The sequence below is a fragment of the Ziziphus jujuba genome, chromosome 7 (assembly GCF_031755915.1).
Source record: "Ziziphus jujuba cultivar Dongzao chromosome 7, ASM3175591v1".
NCBI lineage: Eukaryota > Viridiplantae > Streptophyta > Magnoliopsida > Rosales > Rhamnaceae > Ziziphus > Ziziphus jujuba.
Genome location: NC_083385.1, coordinates 9398985 through 9421723, shown reverse-complemented (window position 1 = coordinate 9421723; position 22739 = coordinate 9398985). Strand labels below are relative to the sequence as shown.

Below are 22739 nucleotides of genomic sequence, written 5' to 3'. Positions count from 1 at the left end.
AATGTGATCAAATATCCAAATATGTGTGAGGCTTTTTCATTTTTACTTTTATTTTTAATGTAAAAATATGTTGGAGGTTTCGAGCGATTAGACTTTTCCTCTCTCTCTCTCTCTCTCTATGTGCGTGTGTGTGTGAGTGTGTGTGTGTGTGTACATGTGTCCGTCATCAAATCGTTTGGGAAAAGGGCCAAAAAGAGGAAAAGATGACGAATTACCTATGCAGATGGGGAATTACCCCCCCGAAAAAAAAAAAAAAAAAAAAGGTACAAAGCTTTTTGTCTTGCTTTTTACGTTTTCATCGATGTTGGTGCTTGATTCTTTTGGCCACTTATAAAAACTGCGTGTTTCACGAGCTCAAAAGAAATAAATAACAAAGAAAATTAAAAAATTAAAGAAAATAAAGAAACTCCACTTCATCGTACTTATACAGACAAAACTATGTTTTATCGTTTATGTTTGATTTTGAGTTTTTTTAATTATTTAATTAATCCTAATTGCAGAAAAAAAAGGTTTTCTTTTTCTTTTTGTTTAACAAACGTATCATTTCTGATGTTTCTAAATTCTATTATCGTTTGGAAAAGCTTATACCGTTTTGTGCTTGTGTTTTAACATGGCCAAATGGTTATGTTTAACAGCCAACATAAATCTCTATGATATTTAGGATTACTACCATATAAATACCATTTCAAGATCTTATTCGATCTTGCTTTTTGCAAAGAAAATGCAATGATGATAAAATCTCGACCAGTGGATGTGATCAAATGGATCAGATTTTATTTATTGTTTTGCTGAAATATGTGGTTTTTAAACCACCTCATCTTTTGTATGCTTTTGTAAGCTTTTGACTGGATCGGGTTTTATTGATTGTACGAAGATTCCAGTGGCTTTTAAATTAATATATATATATATATATATATATATATATATTTTTTTTTTGGCTATAAGAACGGGTTTTTAGATACATATGCAATTTATGGTTATATACCCAATAAATTGCGTATGGTATAATAGTCACCTTTCTTTCAAGCAAAAAAAAATAAAAAATAAAAAAATAGTCACCTTTCACATCCCCCTGAAGGCCACACTATTATTTTCCATCGTATTTGTCTCGTGACCGGATCTTTCTCGATCACTGAAACTACATAACAAAAATATCCATATTCTCACGCATCATAATAAATACACACACGCACAAACACAAACACAAACACTCACATCAGTAGCTGTTCATATTCTCTTATATATACCCACATTATAAGTTCCTTATCATGATCTTAAAATTTCTATTAATTAGTCACTATACATTACAACAGAAAATTTAATATTCATGACACTATTTCCTGTTGAATTAAATTTCAAGAATAAATCTCCTTAAAATATTTAGTACTTCTCAAACAAAGTAATGTTACAGTATAATATTTTCGTGAAAGGAATCTAATGAGTGGTAGTGGAACTAGGTAAAACTAAGTATACCGTGCAGATCTACTACTTATACCCATTATATATACATATGTGACCCAAAATATCACATTAGTAGGTGCTCCCTGATCTACAAACAGATAAACACGAAGCTACATATAATGGAGAAGGTGGTCCAAGTTCTATTAGGTTGCGAAGGAACATATATATATGTATAGTATATACATATAAGATTGATATGCTATACGTATATGGCAGAGAAGAAATGAAATGGGGGATCTAGCCTAAAGCGAGAAAAGAAAAGAAAAAGAGAAAAAGTTACAACAGGACCGCGAACCATCGTATATTGTTTGTATCCAAAACTTATAAACTTGAAGTTTCCATCAAAAGATTGCACTTTTATGTGAAAATTGGTGTAATGTGGAGGACCTTCAAGGCCATACAGTTTAGTTTTTACGATTGTGATTAGGATCACGTAACTATATACTATGTTTGGATATATATATATATATGTCACACAATCTAAATTAAAGTTTTTAGTTTATGTATATATTTCATATTCACTATCTCTTTAAGGCATCTACTCAACATGATAAATGTATGAGGATTTGTACTCGGATTTATTGTTGAGTGAAAGAGTGGTTGTCCCCCACAAAAAACAATTAAAAAAAAAAAAAAGGAACAGAAAAGAAAAAGAAAGAAAAGATTAAGTAGATAATTAACATCTATATATACATATACAATGCAGTGTTAATTAAATCACCCGGTTTTGGGCTTGAAACTTAGATTCATGTCTAAAATTTCCTACGGAAAACAGAAGGATTTTTTTTTTTTTTTTTTTGGGGGGGGGGGGGGGGGGGGGGAAATAGAACAGGAGAGGAGATTGGGAATATATATATATATATATATATATGTGTGTGTGTGTGTGTGTGTGTGTGTGTGTATGTATATTTATATATTTAGCACATTACAAGTTAACATAGCTGCATATTTTGATCAACTAGCAATGGCTAAAGAAAGCAACATTTGAAAAATTCTTCAATATTTCCATCCCTTTGAATTCTCAAGTTTAGAAGATCAATCAAGATCTATCTCAAAGAAGCTCAATCTAGGACCATTTTTATTTCTTTCTTTTAAAAAATAAGACTCAGGTTCTGATGACTAACAATATTCGAATTTATGCTATAGTCCAGTTATTGAAATGTAATTTTCCTTCTATATACCCATGTCCATCCGATGGAATTTATTCCGTGGCTATAATTTACTTATATATTGGTCAGCTTTTTGTTGTATTGTTCAACCTCTGGGCTAGAAACAATAAGAATACAGACAAATGGAAATCAAATCCACCATTTTCCGTTGGAAATTCTTACATAAAAGAACGGTGCCCCGTGGTCGATATTAACTAACCCATTATAAGATTTAGACACAACATATAACTTTAATCGTTAAATATCCTCATTTCGGAAAATAAACAAAAAAACATCCATCCACGCCATCTCTTAAGTACGGAGCTAAAAAGAACAAACTAAAAGGTAAAATGGGACTAGTCTACATTTTCCTGCCTGCAACAACAATGATAAGATAAATATGTACTAACATATTCATCCACACGCAAACGAGTACAAAAACGTACGTGTATAATCTTTTTTTTTTTTTAAATCCGAATAGTATTTGTTACTTTGTAGAAAATTAAAATCACGAACTTATACTCGACTCCATATTAAAATGTATAGAAGATTCAATTTAATATTTGTTCTCTATATACAGTATGAGATGCATTCATTCACTTGAAGGAACACTTGAGCATAAATTTCAAAATAGCCTCGTTTTTCTTTTTTTTTTCTCTAATCCGGCAACAATATTTTTTAGAGAGAAGCGGACAATATCTCAAACTTACAACCCCTAAGAAGGATTTCTATACCAACTTTACTTGATTTCAAAATAGTCTTTTTATTTTTATTTTTTTTTTCTTGAACAAAATAGGCTGTTTATTTTGTACTTTTTATGTCTATCTATATTATTTTTCAAAAAAATAATGTGTATCTATGTTATGAAAACAATTTATCCCATTACATTTTAATTTTATTACAATCTAACCGGTCCAACAACGTCAAGCTAGTCTTAACTGTAAGGTCTTTTTTTATGCGTTTAATGTAGTTTTAATAATAATAATAACCAAAAAATCTATTGTTATTATAATAAAAAAATAAACAAACTATTGTCTAAATTTGATTGAGGAAAATTCAACAATTCCTTTGAGTAAATTCCTTTTAGTAAAGTTTAAAATAAGAGTCAATTAGACAAGTTAGGGTTAGAAAAAATTAAATGGGTTGACTAAAATTAAGTTTTTATTTAATTTGCTGGCAAATGAATTGAAATAACAGGGGTTTATTTATTTTTTTTTTTAACATTTACAATAATTTTCGTCCGCATCCTAATGTTTCGAACTATGATCTTCCAATTGTATATATGAGTGACTTTTTAACTGAGTGATTGAAATATGAGGGTTTGCTTACAAAATTGAAATATAAGAGGAAGATTCTAATTTCTAAAAACAAAGAGAAATATCTAAGAAAAGTACAAAATAAAGGGCACTATTTAAAATTTAGCCAAGTTCTTCCGTTTCCAATTCTGTATCAATATCAGAACCAATATGTCATCAAATGATTCTCTCACCAAATTTCCATCTTGAAAGTTCTATGAGAAAATCAAATCAAACAAAAAGAAAAGCAATTTTTCATCCTAAAAATGTATTCCTTGTCAGCTGTTTTGATCTTACCATTTTCTTCTCCCCCATTTCCTTAATTGACTTAGATCAATATATATACATAAAGCGGGATGTTATTATATTAGAATTATCAGATGAACCCTTTATTAGATTTTGTTTTAGAAAATAGATTATACCCAAGTAAAGACTTTAAAACATCTCAAATCGTGAATAGAAAACTGTTGTATATGTGATAAATAAATTAATCATATTGATATTTAAGTGGTATAAGTGTACAGTCAAATTAAAATTATTGTGCAAAAAAACTATTAATGGTTATTAATTTACATTTAAATTCTTAACGAAAATTTAGCTTTTATTGAAAGTAGAAAGTGTATGAAAAAGCCTATAAAAATAGATATTTAGCATGACCATATCTAAGTCATATCAATTTGACATTTATTTTTGACATGACAATACAATTTTTTGAAACAAATTTACATATTACTTATATTACATGTTTATTTTTGATAAAATTTTTGTTATATGTATATCTAAATCGAGCCAAATTAACCAGCTAATTTTAAGAGATTTAAATTTAGATATAGATTAAAAGCACACCAGAGTTGACCACCTCAAATAATAGAACCAAAGTGCCATTTAAAAATTAACCCAGACGGTATCCATAGTAATACCTTACAGATTGATGTGAACCTGTCTACCTAACATACATTACATCAGGTGCAAGTTAATGATGTAACAGTGCAATTATTTTTTTGGTATTAAATGTAACAGTGCAATTGAATGCATATGGTTAGGTAAAAGTTATACCTAACATAAAACTATACTAGTTGTTTTGTAATAATTTAATGAGGTAAAAGTTATACCTAACATAAAACTATACTAGTTGTTTTGTAATAATTTAATGAATTTCTTATTGTATATAAAATATAATTTTTCAGAAAATCTTAATCTGGATTATGCATTACTAATGGACATGTTGGTCAATTTTAATTTAAAATCCATGTATAGGCTATTATGAATCTTTTCTTCTTTTTCTTTTTGGACATACGGCTAAAGTGAATCTTGAATTAGTAAAATAGTTTACTAATTAATAATAGACAACTTTGCTATAGTGGGTATGGACAATTTTTTGGCATGGAGTGATTGCTTTTCCACATAGATTACATGTAATTAGTATGCTTTCAACGCAAAAAGATTGCCCATACCTACTGTACCTACTGTAGCAAGGCTGAAATAATATATTATAATTAATTATATTTTGATATCTTCATTTGTAGAATTTTATAATTTAAATCCTCAATTTTTAAAAGTATCGATTTGAATATTTATTTTTTATATTTGTTACAATGATCCTATACCCAATTTTGGTTAACATCTTAATGTTTTTCTTCATTAGCTTTGTTATAAGTTTTTAAATGAAATTGTTACTAATTTATTTGGCAAAATAAAAAATTGTACTAACTTGTAATAAATTTAAAATTGAAAGTCTATATCGCTGTTTTTGAAAATTGAAAATTTTAATTCTAAAACATTTGAAGTACCAAATGCATTTATTCTTTTAAAATATCTATATTATAATTAATAAATAATTACTTATATAAAAAAAAACTGATAAGTAATTATAACCAACAACTAATTGTCCCGTTTTAATTTGTTAGTTTAAATTATCATGAATGTAAGAATAAAACAAGAAGCACCATTAATAAGTTGTGTCTAATTTAATAAAAAAAAAGGTTAAAAAAAAAAAACTATAGAGAGATAAATGTTTCCCCTGATGAAATGCTTCGTGGGAAGCACTATATAATTTTTTTGGGTTTGAAAATACATTGTATATATATATATATAGTTTTTTTTTTTTGCTTGAGGAAAATACATTATAATTATTTTTAATAAAGTAATTTACGTTTAGACCAATGAGCCCAAAAGCAACACATAATTAAACAAGTCCATATCAACATAATGAGACTCGATTCTCGGGCAAGATTTCTAATACCACCACTATTCAAAAATTATTAGAGCTGCCAGCTTTCAGAGTCGAGCTTCTCATTTCCAAAATATTTTAAAAGTAAAAGAAATAAGATAAATTAAGAATAAAAATAAAAAATAAAAATCACCAAGTCGCTCTAAGCAATTTCTTTTTCGTTTTTGGTCCATGTTCTTTGCCGCCGTTTTGGCAAACAGAATCCCATCTAATCCAAGATAGAGGCATAGTTTTCCCTTCCAACTGTCCAATTATGTTTGTTCTTCTACCAATGAATTTGTCGTTTTCTCTCTTTTGTTTCCCAATCGAAAAATCATTAAAGTATAGACCGAAGTGAGGTGGAAAAAAGTTTGCCACTGAGCTGGCGATATTCGATTGTTTTATTGAGCTGAACTCAAAATCACCAGTAGATTTAATTTTCATCCATATGAATTGAACCACTACCCAAAGTTTGATACTAATTTTTAAAATCGAAAAGAAAGACGAAAAAAACAAAAAAACAAAAGCACAAAAGCCCTTTACATTTGTGATCCCGATTATGTCTTCCATTACAGCACCAAATTTTCTATGATGAGACATGAGAACCATCCAAGAAATTAAACCCAAATACGGAAAAGAAAGTGAAACATGCAGTATATCCGACAGTTCAAAGATACTATAGTGAAATAATAATAATAATATTAAGAATGATATTTTTTTGCTAAAATATTAAGATGATGTTCTTCATAAAAAAAAAAATTTAAATAAACATCCAATCAGATGGAATAAGGCTCAAGTGGCAGAGTTCCACATCCCAGCCTATGTGTGCTCGGGATCGAGTCTGGGGGGTGGGGAGCCGGAGGGGGGCCCAGCCACAATAGAGCAGAACAAAAAATAAAAAAAAAAAATTAATGGTAGAAGTTGGCTTTCTATTACATTTATTTGTTGTGGATTCAAGTTCCAGTAACCCTATTTTGCATTTTGAAGTAGATCTTGCATGTCCCCATGAACTGTTGGAGAGGAAAATTGAGATAATCGTACGGTTGTAAACCGTTCTGAATATTAATGGTCTATAGTTTTTAAATTTTCTAGGCGAATGATAATCGCAGTGTGGAGATTTATTTTTTATTCATGAAAAAAAGTAAAAATTAATAAATAAATAAAAATTAGGCATGATGTTGGAAATCGTAATCCTATTGCAAAGAATGATTTTTATGACGAGAAGTGGTCAAGTCTGATTTTCTGAAAAAGTAAACCCCCGAATTTTGCCTCGTCAAGCACCGTCCTAAAATCACATGTGAGATTTGAGTTAAAAAAAAAAAATTCCTCTACAACTTGTTGGTTTTCTAGACTGAATCTAGTTTTTGCTATGTATAATAATTAAAGAAGTATAAGGATTTACAATTGCTAAATAAATTACTCATAATAATTTATGCCATCGAACTTGTTTGAAGATTCAAAATTCAAAATTACATCTGTTGAAATATTCTCATTTTCTGTTAGCCAAAAATATTTTACCTCAACGCTAGGCTAGGATCAACTAACAACGTCAATAATAAAATAGTAATAAAACGTGTGCGAGTATAAAAACCAGTTGCCACAGTAAGTAAAAACCCAATTGTTTAAACCTATTTTCTTATAAAATTTACTCCATAAGTAAATTTTCTTTCCTTTCTTGGGGGGTGCTTCAACCATGTGAAAGAAATATGTAAAGATTAAAAAAACAAAAACACTACCGGTCAAAATGGTCGGTTTTACAGTGTTTGACACAATCTTATACAGTGAAGTTTAAATTACCAAACCTACCAAGCCAAGCCAATCAGCAGTCATGTAAGCCAATTTTCTGATGGGAGTTAAAAGTGACTGCAACAATTTCTGTATAAAACAGATGACCTTTTATTTATTTTAAAAACAGAAAAAAAAAGAAAAAAAAAAAAACCCAATAGCATTTACAGAAGGCAGAAACCCAACCCAGTCAGGCAAAGAAAGATATGGTAATTGTATTTTTTTCTTTGGATAATAAAAGATATAATACTTCTATGAGGAAGAAGAAAGACGTGTTTGACCTCGTAAAACCCGTCCACCATGAGACTCTTCCACACCTAGCCAAGCCAACCGTAGCATAAATCAATGCACCAATTCACCAAACTTCCTTAAAACCCCAGCCCCTTCTTTCTCTTCATTCTTTGGTGCTCCTCAAATTCAGAATCTGACCCCATAATAGCACACACAAAAAAGCTTTTCTTTACATCTCCAGCTCACGTTTCAACAACCCCACTTGTCTCCTCCATCATCTCCTCCGTCTATCAAGGCTGGAAAAAGATTCCAAAAACTCAAATCCTCGAAAACCCACCTTTGCGTCTCCTTTGATCTGATCTCTCTCTTCTTTTTCCACTATCAAACGCTCTGAAAAAAAAAAGGTTGGTAGCTGGTCCGCCGTGGTAGCCATGGCGGACATAGTGAAGCAGATCTTGGCCAAACCGATCCAACTTGCGGACCAAGTGATTAAGGCTGCGGACGAGGCAAGTTCGTTCAAGCAGGAATGTGCGGAGCTCAAGTCAAAGACTGAAAAACTGGCGGGGCTTCTCCGTCAGGCAGCTCGCGCTAGCTCTGACCTCTATGAGCGGCCTACGAAGCGGATCATCGAAGACACCGACCAAGTTCTCGAGAAGGCTCTGTCTCTGGTTCTCAAGTGCCGGGCCAACGGCCTCATGAAGCGGGTCTTCACCATCATTCCAGCCGCTGCGTTCCGTAAGATGCTGTCGCAGCTTGAGAACTCGATTGGAGACGTTTCGTGGTTGCTTCGCGTCTCGGCTCCTGCTGAGAATCGTGACGATGGGTATTTGGGTCTGCCTCCTATTGCTGCAAACGAGCCAATTCTGTGTCTCATATGGGAACAGATTGCCATTCTTTCAACGGGATTGCTTGAGGACCGGTCTGATGCGGCGGCTTCACTGGTTTCGCTTGCTCGGGATAACGACCGGTATGGGAAGCTGATCATGGAGGAAGGTGGGGTCGGACCTTTGCTGAAACTGATCAAAGAGGGTCAATTGGAAGGGCAAGAGAACGCTGCCAGAGCGATTGGATTGCTGGGTCGTGACCCTGAAAGCGTCGAGCATATGATCCATGCCGGAGTCTGTTCGGCCTTTGCAAAAATCCTCAAAGAAGGTCCAATGAAAGTTCAGGCCGTGGTGGCTTGGGCTGTGTCTGAGCTTGTAGCTAATTACCCCAAATGCCAAGATCTTTTTGCCCAGAACAACATAATTCGCTTGCTGGTTGGCCACCTTGCTTTCGAAACTGTTCAAGAGCATAGCAGGTATACCATCGTTATGAACAAAGCCACATCAATCCACGCGGTTGTGGTGGCGAGCAATAATTCCAATATCGGAAATGGTATCAAGGTTAATGATGATGATAGGCAGCACGAGTCTAAAATTCAACATCCGATGAATAATCAAACCCCAAGCCAGATGTACAATGTGGTTACCAATACCATGGCCATGAAGACCAAACCTCTCCAACAGAGTAATGGAGCGAGTCAAACCAACCAGGCCAAGAGCAGCGACCATAGTTCGCTTTCGGGGAGTACTACTAAAGGGAGGGAACTGGAAGACCCTGATACCAAGGCCAACATGAAAGCTATGGCAGCAAGAGCACTTTGGCAACTAGCTAAGGGGAACTCACCCATTTGCCGTAGCATCACAGAATCAAGAGCACTCTTATGCTTTGCAGTGCTACTGGAGAAAGGGAGAGAAGATGTTAAACACAATTCCGCTATGGCACTAATGGAAATCACAGCTATGGCAGAGAAAGATACGGAATTGAGAAGATCTGCCTTCAAGCCGAATTCTCCAGCTTGCAAAGCTGTTGTTGATCAATTACTAAAGATCATTGAGAAAGAAGATACAGAACTCCTGGTCCCCTGTATCAAAGCTATTGGGAATTTGGCAAGAACATTCAGAGCAACAGAGACAAGGGTGATTGGCCCACTGGTTAAGCTGCTTGATGAAAGGGAAGCTGAGATTTCCAAGGAGGCTTCAATTGCCCTCTCGAAATTTGCTTCTACAGATAACTACCTCCACCTTGACCACTCAAAGGCAATAATAAGTGCTGGAGGGGCTAAGCACTTAATCCAGCTTGTGTATTTTGGGGAACAAGTTGTTCAATTCTCTTCATTGGTCCTCCTATGCTATATTGCGCTGCATGTACCAGATAGCGAAGAACTTGCCAAGGCTGAGGTGCTGACCGTGCTTGAATGGGCATCCAAGCAATCATCCATGACCCAAGACGAAGCACTGGACACATTGTTACAAGAAGCCAAGAGTAGGTTGGAGCTTTATCAGTCCAGAGGCTCAAGGGGATTCCACTGATTTAGTCAAAGGCAAAGTAGTTTCTTGTTTATTGAGGGAAAAAAAAAAAAAAATTCCAATTATTTTTTGTTACTGGTCTATCATTCTCATGGAGTGTAAATACCACTAATTGCTATCTGTTTGTAATTGTTAGAAGTTTTTTCAGCCACTTGAAAAGCTGCATCTTTCTATGTCTTCTTTTCCCCTAGAGAAACACATTGTCAATATTACGTTTAATGGCTTTTCTCAAGGCTACAATAATTGGTTAATAAAATCTCATTCTATGCAAAATCAGGATATGTTTCTTTTCTTCTCCTAGTGTTTTTTGGAACCAGTCCTGAAAGTGTATGCAGTTTTAGCATGTCTTAACTTTGTTCACAACGCTGAAAATGGCTACAGCACACGTTGTCGTTGGCTGGTGATGACATAGCTTGGTCTGAGTTGAGGTGAGGTGGCGAAAAGGATGTCTCAAGGTTATTATCCGAACACAGAAAAGCTCATAATAATTCTTAAAGGAAAATCTTTTAGACTGGACCTAAAAAATTTTGGACCTGGTTTGTGGCAACCTATGGATAACTTTTCAAATTCTGGAATTCAAACACGCCACCATAAAATTGATCTTTATATTATTTTCTACCAGCAAATTACTAAGCATCACTCGGAATACGTACAGCGTTAAAAGACTGCCTTAAAACGTCTAAAGGTGGCTCCTGATGGTGGACCCGATTAGGTGCCAAGTTGCCAGGCTGTTGTTGGACTCCCCAGGTTTTCAGCCAGACCACGATTATTATCAAGTGCACTGGAAAAACTAACAAAAAAGGAAAGAAAAGTTTTATATATACATATATATATACATATGTATAGAGACCAAATCAATAGGTCGTTGTGCATATATCAGAAAACAGAAAGTTATTTGGTTAAGCAGCAAGGATACACTACCAATCAGACTTACCGCTAATGTACAAAGTTTCTCCAAGGCATACGATATTTACAAGCTTCTCCCTATTTCTTTTTCTTTTTCTTTGGAGTCAAGCATTAACAAGCTTCTCCCAGTTTCATTTTCCTTTTATTTGGGTTCAAGTACTGATAACCATTGCAGTGACGAGGCCAATTATTAATTTCTTCAACCATCAGCAAGACAATCAATATCACGAATCTTACGCAAGTACTAGCTCTGTTTGGTGGTGATACAATTATTGACAACTTTCTCCAGGTGACCAGAAGTCAGAACGGCCCTGATAATATGTACAATTCTTTTACTCACAGCCAAAACGTGGTAAAAGAGTTGAATAGACAATAATAATAATAATAATGATAACAATTCCAAGCTAAATGCTTAAACAAACATTTAACAACTAAAGCAGCCACATGTATGAATGCTTATATTTCTTTTTTTCTTTTTAAATGGAATGGATGCTTATTTTTCCATGTAAACGAACATTGTCACAAAAGCTCTAGTGTGCATTAGCACAGTCAATACCACGTCGCCTGTTAAACAATTTATCAAGGAGAATATTAGAGATATGATTCCCATCCCTGGCATCATGGGGAAGACATATTAACAAGTTTAGCAAACAATTTCATCTTGACTTGGTATACATGCCTAACGTGTCCTCTCATCATGGAAGATATTCAGTACATAATCCAGGATTATCAACGAAATTTCAACACTAAGTCGGGTTAATTTATCTAATTTAAAAAATAGAAAAGAGAAATCTAAATATCTACTTCAAGGGGAAAATAAAAGGTCCTAGTTATGATTTACATGAAAAAGTTGAAAAGGAACTTCAAATTAATAAAAAACACTCAAGTAATGATCGCAAACTCACCAATTGGACAGTGGACACTGCACGTGATGTACAATGCCAAATTGCTTTAACTTGATCCGCTGAGGAGTCAATCTACCTATGGAATTTTTCAACATAATAAATACACTATAATTACAAGAAAGAAAATAAGAAAACAAGTACTTGGATGGGCAAAAACTTAAATAAATTTAAAATCATTGCATGATCTAGCAATACCAGAGTTTGCAAACCACAAACCATAACAAAATATAAATTTAAATTTATAAAACTGCAACGTAAAGTACATAAAGCAGTTCTTCTTCGTTTCACTACTTACTAATAAGCGGTGGCAAAACCTTCTTGTCAAGTATATTGCTTTAAAGAGATCAACACCTCATCTGAAAAAAACTGTATCAATTCAAAAACTGGATCAAAACCAAGTATTTTTCACAATGTCAGCTGCTATATTTAAATGCTAGAACCAGGAAATAACAAGTTGGTGTTACGAAGATTACTCAAATTCTTCTTCATGCATATTTTCAAGATAACCATTAGATCACGAATGCAACAACAGCACCTGCATTAGCTGCTGTGATCTTATCATAATAGTCACTGATGAGTAAAAGATAATATGGTGGAAATTTTCAAATGCTGAACAGGTGAACATTCTACCAAATGTTAGGTATAGCATCATAACCCTATGTATGCTTTCCAGGGAACGTAGAATGGCCATTGTGTATCCAATATATAACCATGTGATAACTAAAAATGACATATCTATGCAGTATTATACATTTTCAAATCTGACCAATGAATTGCTATTTCAATCCATCCTTTCAGAAATAATGTTGATGCAGCATGAATCCTCAAACGTAATTTAAGCATGTTATTAGTAAATTACACAATTTCAAATTTGCGAAGACCGAAACTCTGGACTTGGCAATCTTTAAATGTGGCATTATTGTGACCAACCACTCGAAAGCAAATTATGTGGTTTTTGTGCCTTAGTCTATCACATAAAAGTGTCAATTTTCAACATACATGACCAGCTATGAAACTAACTTGCGTCCACAAGGATCGGCTAATGTGGTAAAGACTCATAAGGACGACTTTGGCAAAAATAAATATGTAAGTCAAGATTCAATTTCCAATACAGTTTAAACTATATATGTCAACATAATATTTTATGAAATTTACTAGACAACAATAGTTGACTTAAACACAAAATATTAAAGTCAACAGATAATTTTGCCCCCTGAATACCAAGTCAATCAGCATCCACATGCACCACTTATCACATCAACATTTGACTCTTACATGATTACGTGCTGAAAAGGGTATATCTCTGCGGAATTTCAAATATTTTCTACACCTCATAACTCCAAAGATTTTTGAGAATTCAAATCATAATCATCACAAATTCAATTACAGCAAGCACTGGGAGATACAAATAGTTTACAAGACACGTGTTGTAAATAACAGCATGCGCAAGCTTTTAACAGCCTTCCTTTGGTAATCAACTCCACCTTCGTAAAGAGAATGGAGAAATATCTGTGGTTTCAGAGTCAAAGACTGCACTGTTGACGTCAAAGTTGCATAAAGAAACCAGACCAAGTCATAATAACCAAATTTATCATGAAAATCTCAAACACGCATAAATTTCTTATTAAAAAAAGAAAAAAAATCAAATGATTCATTCCAGAAATAAATAAGTATGAGATGAAAGGAAAAGAAGAATCAAATAAGGTTTTGAAATTTCTATAATTATTTAGAAAACTAAAATAAGTCCCCCCATGAATTGTTTTAACATCTCTTCAGTGTGTTAAACATTTAGAAGAATGCATAAATCTAGTTCAGCACAGTATATACTTTTCTTAAACTATTTTTTTATTAATCAATATGTAGTCCAGTACAAAGGAAATGTTATGCCACGCGGCATAGCTCTGCAGCATTTAAAGAACTGAAAGACCAACGGACAACCAAAGATAAGACATAAAAGTGAAAAACATTGCCTCAGGACATGCATGCATACGAAACTCACAATCACATATAACTGAAAATTGGAGAGCCTAAACTGTACAACTAACCATTGGATTGGAAGCTACAACTACATGACTGATAAGGAGGAAATATTTGGCCAAAATACTAAATAGGCCTCACGAGGACAATCATGCTTGTTCAGGATCTAACTAAAAATTGAGTGAATTATGTGAACAAAAATAATTGAGAATAAAATGCCAAATTTTCATAAAAGACAAATAAATTATTTTAAAATCTAGTACCAAAACGAGGAAGAAGATATGCAAAAATTAGAAAATCAAACAAATCTTGAAAAGCGGAATGACTTATGTATAACTACATACACAATAATACCAGAAACACAATGTCAATCTTTTACCTTATTAACATTATACCAGCATCCCTAAATTTCCAAATCACATCTTCCACTTTCTAAACACAATTAAAAAAAAAAAAAAAAAAGTAAAAAGAGTATATGATAGGGAAAATTAAAAATAATCTCTATGTGCATCATCATTTTACACTTCTTAGAAACGGTTCAGCTATTAGCTAAGCCCTAGAATCAATCAGATAAAATTTAACATTTAACAAATTGAGCATCACATTCTTTCGTTCTTTGTAATCACGTTGGTTTTATAGCAATTCTAATGCTTCACTCTCCCTATTTGTCTCCTAAATAACCAAAACCATGCAAAATTTTAGCGAATAGATTAGAAAAAAAAAAAAAAAGTACAGATAAATGTAGATATTGAAGAATCATTTTTTTCCTGAAACTAGAATAAATCTGAAATTGTGAAAAAAAAATTTTTTTGGAGCAAAGTAGATTTAAAAAGTTGAAAATCAACCAAGAACTGAGAGTTAAAAAAAAAAAAAAAATTAGAAGAAATACGCCGAGATCGAAAACCAGGTGGCAATGGCGGTTACATTTGAGATTTGGAACTCACCGAGAGGTCAAACGGGATAATGAGACGAAGAAATTGGAGTTAAGGATTGAAAAGATTTGGCATTGCAGGTCCAGAAGATTCAGAATCGCTTTGGCATACGTTTTTAATCCTCAACGAGAACGACAACTCACAACTCAGAGAGAGAGAAAGAGAGAGAGAGAGGAGAAGCATCTCATAAAAGCAAAACTCAAACGCGCCTATCGAGCTTCGCCCCAAAAATAGAGCGAAAACCGTTTTATTGTCCGTTACAAACCTCACCGTTCAATTCAATCCCCGCGCTTTAACTGGACCGATTTGAACTAAACTAGGCCGGGCTTCGAAGAATTTATTGCCGCCATAACAATTTCGATGGGCTGGGCCTGGCGTTAGCCCAATCCAACCTAAATCCTTTTGGGCTTGACCAGAATTCATTTAATTTTAACATGTGCTTATGGGGACTTAATTTAAATCTAAAATAAAATAATATCAAACAACACTCCTTTTTTTATTTATTTTTCTTTTTTTTTTTAAATAATCTTCTTTTATGGAACAATTTCGTTTAGGAAACATAAAGAAATTATTAATTTACATTGTGCTTTATTTCAAAAAAAATTGCATAGTATTTTTTTATAAGAATTCACATTTTTTTAATTGATAGTGTATGTATGAGTCCTGTTGGTCTCTTTCATATATCTCAAGCAAACAATTCATTAAAATTTGTATTTTCAAAATATTAATATGAAAATTTTAATAATAATAAAAAAAATCTTAGTGTTGACTGAGATGGAGAAGATCCTAGTGTATATGTTCCATTGAACGTGCGTTCGGTTGGATACTAGAATTTTGACGCAACGTGAATGAAAAATCAAAGAAAAGATTAGCCAAAGTTTTACTACAATGCCACACATGGCACTGAAAAGCGGAGGGAGAGGCATACATTACACATAGACTTATCCTTCCATCTACCACTGCATTGGCCTTCCAATATCATCCACCCAATCTATCATCCAAAAATAATCGACTTTCTAAACTCTGCTCATTCTACAGCCACTAGTCTCTTACGTCCTTCACTAAAACCTTACAATCCCTTCTTCAAACTCTTTATTTTACTTCCTCTTTACCTTTTCTTCTTGTTCTTCTCCTTCTTCTTTTTCTTCACCTTCACAATCAACAAACATGGCAACCGCTGTAACTGCTGCGGTTTCATTTCCTTCCTCCAAATCAACAACTCTTCCTACCAGGACCTCTATCATCTTACCCGATAGAATACCCTTCAAGAAGGTAAGGTTTTTCCACCAACACTGAAGAAAAGCCTTGGGCTTGATCTGATCATGATTATTTGTGTTTTTGTATTCTTTCTTGGAGTTTTTGAAAACTGGGTTTTGTTTATTTATTTCTTCTTTTTTTTTTTTCTTTTTCTTTTTTTTTTTTTTTCAGGTTCCTTTGCACTACAGAGATGTATCTACAGGTAACAGAGTGGTTTCCATCAGGGCCCAGGTGACAACTGAAGCTCCTGCTAAGGTTGTGAAGGAATCAAAGAAGAATGAAGAAGGTGTGGTGGTTAACAAGTTCAAACCCAAGAATCCTTACACTGGTAGGTGCCTTCTCAACACCAAGATCACTGGTGATGATGCTCCTGGAGAAACTTGGCACATGGTCTTCAGCACTGAGGGTAATCAACACCAATGCTTTCTCTTGATTTAGTTCAACGTTGAGAATCCAAACATCATCTTCTTCAATTTGCCTCGGATTTAATTTACGTTTCAGAGTTTGATTTGGCCCATGTATATTTTGGTCGTCTTGTGCTTACTGGTTGATTCTGTGTGTGGCTTAATTAGGAGAGGTTCCCTATAGAGAAGGTCAATCTATTGGAGTAATTGCAGATGGTGTTGACAAGAATGGAAAGCCTCACAAACTGAGGTTATACTCCATTGCCAGCAGTGCTCTTGGGGACTTTGGAGACTCCAAAACTGTAAGTTTCATATTTTTAATGATTTACATTTCCTCTATATTCATGTATCTACCATTAATTGGCTTTGTTTTCCTTTCGGCTTCAATTGACTTGGTGCTTGGATTGATTGCTATAATTCAGGTCTCTCTCTGTGTGAAACGGCTTGTCTACACCAATGAGAAGGGAGAACTTGTTAAAGGAGTCTGTTCAAACTTTCTGTGTAAGGGCTTCACAACTCTATACTTTTACCATTTTATATTAATAACTCCTCAATTTGAAGTAAAAAGTAGGCTTTCTTACCCATCTTGAACATCAACAAATTTTGATATCCAAGTATATTTAGCTATTTGTAAAGTAACACAGAACATGACTCGACAAGTGCACCACGTTATAAAATTTTACATATTTCAGGTGACTTGAAACCTGGCGCTGAAGTGAATATTACAGGACCAGTTGGAAAAGAAATGCTTATGCCAAAAGATCCTAATGCAACCATCATTATGGTATAACTTCTTTTGCATATGAAGCAGTATAATACTGCCTGTTCAAATTTTTCTCCTTTGTATTTCTCAATAGTGTCTGTATACAAGATTTGATCTACTAAATTACTCTATTGTAGCTTGCAACTGGAACTGGAATTGCTCCTTTCCGATCATTCTTGTGGAAAATGTTCTTTGAGAAGCATGAAGACTACAATGTAAATTACATGCACTGATATTTTTCATGAACCTTTCTTGCATTGGTCCGACACTACTACCACACACCGTGTAAATGAAGATACCCCATCTAATGGTGAAAAGAAACTAAACCTTCCTGATTTTGTAAAAGCAAGCCAACTGGACAAGATAAATGCAGTACCAGTAGAAAATCCTTTACTGATAAAAAAACAAAAAAAAAAAAAATGAATAATTTCCTCAAATATAAATACAGTTCGGTTTGAATAATGCCCCAAGGATTAAAGAAGAGCACTACTTAGTTACTTACTCATTGGTGTGCTAATTTTCTGATTAGTGCCTTTTTTGACATGTTGTGTAGTTCAATGGTTTGGCATGGCTTTTCTTGGGTGTCCCAACAAGTAGCTCACTGCTATATAAGGAGGTGAGACATTTTAAAAATCCGCATCAAACTGATAACTCTACAATCAAGGAACTTCCATAACTTGTTCAAATAAGATATCTTCTATCTTGTTTTCATCAGGAATTCGAGAAAATGAAAGAGAAGGCTCCCGAGAACTTCAGGCTTGACTTTGCCGTCAGCAGAGAGCAGACAAACGAGAAAGGAGAGAAAATGTACATCCAAACCAGAATGGCTCAGTATGCAGAAGAGCTATGGCAACTACTCAAGAAAGATAACACATTTGTTTACATGTGTGGACTGAAGGGAATGGAGAAAGGAATTGATGACATCATGGCGGGATTGGCTGCTAGAGATGGTGAGAAACAGCTTGATTGTTGGGGTTCCATGGAGGGTTTTTTTGGATTTCATGCCGTTCAATGTTTCATTTTTGGTATGTTTTTGCAGGAATCGATTGGACAGAGTACAAAAGGCAGTTGAAGAAAGCAGAGCAATGGAATGTGGAAGTCTACTAATTCTTGATACCTTGTACAAATATCTCTCTCCTTTTTATTTCGATCAGCAATTCCTCAATCATCTTCCACTGCATTGTGTAGATAGGTAACGGCCTTTGTAATTCTTATTTTCTTTTTCTTTTTCTTCTTCTTTTTTTTATTATCTTAATATGAAGCACTTGTATTATTATGGCCTCAGCTTAAATTTTATTTCTGAGGAACACAGTAGATTATATAATGGAAGCCGATTCCAGCGTTTTTTTCCCCCTTCAAATTTAGCTTCACAGGCTCAGTAATTCATATTATGCATCAATTCAGTGTGGTATACTTTCACTTGTAATCAGGCTAATCATGTTATGCATTTATATTCTTCCTTGTACAGCACAAGGAAATTATATCTTTTAGCTACAAATCTGTAATTATCTGATCCTTTATTGCTTGTTCTTTTATCTTGGCTGACAGAGATATGATCTGTAGTTTACTATTTTGCAAATATATTCATTTAGGTACATTAGGATGCTTTGATCCCTATTCTTTTTTTCGGAATAAAGTTTTGCAGAATTTACCAAAAAAAAAATAAAAATAAAAATTCGCACCACAATAATTTATTCGATAGGACGATGCTGAGAGAATGTATCAAAGAATAAAAGAAAATAAAATCACTTGGTTTTATAGCATTGTTAAGCCTGGTGCTCATTAGAGAAGAAGGAAGAAAAGTACAGATACTTAATTGACATGATGCTGTCCTTTAAAGCACAATATTATCCTTGGCTTTTGACAATTGCTAAAACAAATCCCTAATAGTTTTTGGTGAATAGGGAATAGTATAATAGTTAATCTTACATCTTAAGGACAACTTTTATTATGTATAGTAGTTAATCTTACATCTTAAGGACAACTTTTATTATGTACTTGTTAAAGCTAGTAGTTTGCCAATAATTTTAAAGCTACAAAATTTGGAACATTTACTTTTATATTGATTTCAATTCTTAAATGGAAAATTGTAGACGCCGAGTCATGGAAGACTTCCACCAAACATCCAACCATTCTATTAAATAAAAACAAATAAGTTCTAAGAAATTGAACCCAATTTTGTCAACTGTGTTGGTAGAATGGCAAAAGATAGGACAAAAGCTAAGTGGATTCTCATATTTTTGGGAAAAAAGGATTACTAATGAAGGGCTAGAAAAATTAATATTGTAAATAGGAAACCAGACGACACCTTACGACTCTTTGGCATATGGAAACCCTAAACGACCTACATTAATTCTCAGCCAAATAAAAATAATAAAAACGGAATTATTCGTAATGGTCCATCCCATATGGACACCTATTAAAAGCGAAGTTCCAAAAAGAAAAAAAACAAAAAAGAAAAAAAAAAAAGGACTTTTATATTTGAATTTGTTTCATTTTTAATTTTTAATTTGTAATTTAAAAGGTAATTTCTATTGAAAAAATAATAACAATAACAATATAAGAGCAGTTGATAAAATGAATTAGTTTTAATGATTGTGCATTTTAATTTGTGTTCATAAACGTATAAATTCAAATCATTTAAAACCATAAAAAAAAAATTTAAATAGTTTGTAATTTAGATAATATATTAAAAAAAAATACAATAAAAGGCGTTGGTATAAAAAAAATAATAATACAAGGGCGGTTGCTCTTTTTTTTTTTTTTTTTTTTTTTAAGTTGCTTTTTCTTAAAATGAACCGGTGCGCACCAGATCACATCAAACTAAACCCGCAAATATAAAAGAAATTTTAAGAGGGATGAAAAGCCCAAAAGGCCAAGACTAATTGGTTTTAGGTTTGGAAAAAGGAAGGTGGATTAGGATTAGGGTTGTCTTAGGGTTTTGGTTAGTGGTATATAAAAAGCCTGGTAGATCTTTCTGGCTCTTCGCTCCTCTGTGTGTGTGTATATATATATATATATATATTTTCAACGTTCAGAGAGGTTAGGGTCCTGATTTTCCCGCAGAACCAAACACCAATTTTTCTTTTCAGGGCTCGAACCATGTCGGAGGAGAGGTCGACCGGTAAGGTCCGGTGGTTCAACGATTCTAAGGGATTCGGCTTCATCAAGCCCGATGACGGAGGCGAAGATCTCTTCGTCCACCAATCATCCATCAAATCCGATGGATTCCGTAGTCTCGCCGAGGGTGAATCCGTCGAGTTCCAGATCGCGCTTACCGATGACGGCAAAACCAAGGCCATAGACGTAACCGGCCCAGACGGATCGTCGGTACAGGGGAACAGGAAGGACAGCTACGGTGGCGGAAGAGGAGGCCGTGGAGGGGGCGGCGGGGGAGGTTATGGATTCGGCGGTGGATGGAGAGGCAGTGATAGGCGTAATGGCGGTGGTGCCGGAGGCGCCGGGTGCTACAACTGCGGTGATCCAGGTCACTTAGCCAGGGATTGCAGCCGCGGGAACACCGGCGGTGGCGGTGGCGGTGGCGGTGGAGGTAGTTGCTTTACATGTGGTGGTTACGGCCATCTGGCTAGGGACTGTCTTCAGGGGAATTCCGGAGGCGGAGGTGGTGCCGGCGGCGGAGGTTGCTATAAGTGCGGTGAGTATGGTCACATGGCGAGAGACTGTAGTAGGGGAGGTTCTGGTGGTGGCGCCGGCGGACCTCCCGGTGGGGCTTGCTTTAACTGTGGGGAATTCGGCCACTTGGCAAGGGATTGTGGCAGACCAAGTGGTGGCGGTGGAGGAAGGTTCGGAGGCAGTGGCGGCGATGCAAGCTGCTACAACTGTGGGAAGCCTGGGCATTTCGCAAGGGAATGCCCTAACGTGCCTTGATGAAGAAGGAAAAAAAAAAGAAAAAGAAAAAGAAAAAAGAGAGTTATAGTGCATATATTCTCTTTTATTTTGGTTTTATCCTTTTTTTTTTTTTTTGGGTTACTCTTTAATTTTTCGTTGGTTATACATAGGATGCAAGGTTTTTGATTGTTGCGATGGATTTTAATTTGATGATGTGCTCAAATTTTCCGGTTTTTATACACATTTTTATGTGGCTGGTTCGCTTACAGTATTAGGCTGTGGAGATGGTTACTATTGATAAATTTCTAATTGAGCAGTTTTAATCTTCAATTATTCATTCATTGCAAGCTTTTCTTTTCTTTTATGCTGTATATGCACTAATATTGCATTGTTGATCGGTCATTATTACGATCCTGCTTTGCTTTGGTCTGAAGTATGCTTTTTACTGTCATGGTGGTAGATTTTGAGACCAATTCCGACTATGAATAATGAAGCACGTTACGCTTTTGTTTTTTTTTCTTGTTTTTGATCGTCTAAGACGGGCCGTTGTCCACGTATAATATATATGGGCTTTTGAATTGACTTTTAATTTACATCCTATGGGCTTATAGAAAGCTTTGATCTACGAAATATCACCAAATTCTGGAATTTTAGCCTGAACGCCATTTAGATTTTCCTAATGATGGGAAGCCAATTGCCAATGCCATTGCAGCCCCTGAAAAAGCCCCCAAGACCGTCTGGCTCGGACTGCTATTTGGACTCCTGGAATTGAAGGTTTGTACAATAGCCAATAGGATTGGAATTTTTCAAAAGCAAACGATTATTTATTAGAATATTAAAATCTACAGAACAATTCTGAAGGTAAAATCGACACTTTAAATAAATAAAAACATAATGGCTAAGCTATTTAACAAGTCAATGACTAAGCCTCTCGAGCTTATATATTCCAATAGCTATTAACATTTCTTTAAGAATTGAACCCCTATGGGAATGGTCCCCGTACTGATCATTCTGTACGTCATTACGTCTGTTAGAAATTGACCTCAAAATTATTCTCCACGTTTTACGTCTTTTAAAAAATTGACTTCAAAGTTTTGAGGTTTCTGTGTGACCCAACCCAATAAGTCACGAGTACTAGGATTTGGTAATTAATTAAAGGCTTCAAGTTTCGAGAGGGCATGTATATGCATCGCTCTCGTCTCCATCCGGCGCCTGTCTGTCAATTTGCTTGCTTGTTTGTTTAGTTCAATGCAAATAATGTCGATG

At 34.4% G+C, this 22739-nt stretch overlaps 3 protein-coding genes and 1 long non-coding RNA gene across 5 annotated transcripts; 3 read left to right on the top strand and 1 right to left on the bottom strand.

Annotated features, from left to right (window-relative positions):
- The first annotated feature begins 8058 nt into the window (after positions 1 to 8058).
- Positions 8059 to 10773, top strand: LOC107424401 (uncharacterized). Its single transcript, XM_016034192.4, has one exon. It carries the CDS (start codon positions 8561 to 8563, stop codon positions 10481 to 10483), a length of 1923 nt encoding a protein of 640 aa, XP_015889678.3. The 5' UTR covers positions 8059 to 8560; the 3' UTR covers positions 10484 to 10773.
- A 498-nt stretch (positions 10774 to 11271) lies between these two features.
- On the bottom strand, positions 11272 to 15443 carry LOC107424390 (uncharacterized). The gene is made up of 4 exons (XR_003056976.3): positions 12765 to 15443; positions 12587 to 12657; positions 12292 to 12367; positions 11272 to 11697 (listed from the first exon to the last, which is right to left on the bottom strand). It is a non-coding gene; the product is annotated as an uncharacterized LOC107424390 (long non-coding RNA).
- Positions 15444 to 16117: 674 nt separating this feature from the next.
- On the top strand, positions 16118 to 18984 carry LOC107424409 (ferredoxin--NADP reductase, leaf-type isozyme, chloroplastic). 2 transcript variants are annotated; one of them, XM_016034205.4, is made up of 9 exons: positions 16125 to 16472; positions 16629 to 16863; positions 17030 to 17163; positions 17284 to 17362; positions 17554 to 17645; positions 17762 to 17839; positions 18178 to 18240; positions 18340 to 18574; positions 18664 to 18984. In XM_016034205.4, exons 1-9 carry the CDS (start codon positions 16368 to 16370, stop codon positions 18729 to 18731), a joined length of 1089 nt encoding a protein of 362 aa, XP_015889691.3. In that variant the 5' UTR covers positions 16125 to 16367; the 3' UTR covers positions 18732 to 18984. The 2 variants fall into 2 exon arrangements, with proteins under 2 accessions (XP_048334774.1, XP_015889691.3); XM_048478817.2 differs by lacking the exon at positions 17762 to 17839 and having other exon boundaries at positions 16118 to 16472.
- A 1517-nt stretch (positions 18985 to 20501) lies between these two features.
- LOC107424382 (cold shock protein 2) lies at positions 20502 to 21814 on the top strand. Its single transcript, XM_016034171.4, has one exon. The coding sequence runs from the start codon at positions 20727 to 20729 to the stop codon at positions 21510 to 21512; it is 786 nt and encodes a 261-aa protein (XP_015889657.1). The 5' UTR covers positions 20502 to 20726; the 3' UTR covers positions 21513 to 21814.
- The last annotated feature ends 925 nt before the right edge of the window (positions 21815 to 22739 follow it).

Coding starts and splice junctions, on each gene's coding strand:
- LOC107424401 (XM_016034192.4), top strand. CDS start 8,561: ATGGCGGACATAGTGAAGCAGATCTTGGCCAAACCGATCCAACTTGCG.
- LOC107424409 (XM_016034205.4), top strand. CDS start 16,368: ATGGCAACCGCTGTAACTGCTGCGGTTTCATTTCCTTCCTCCAAATCA. Junction 17,840..18,177: donor AGAAGCATGAAGACTACAAT/GTAAATTACATG, acceptor CATGTTGTGTAG/TTCAATGGTTTGGCATGGCT. Junction 18,575..18,663: donor GGGATTGGCTGCTAGAGATG/GTGAGAAACAGC, acceptor ATGTTTTTGCAG/GAATCGATTGGACAGAGTAC.
- LOC107424382 (XM_016034171.4), top strand. CDS start 20,727: ATGTCGGAGGAGAGGTCGACCGGTAAGGTCCGGTGGTTCAACGATTCT.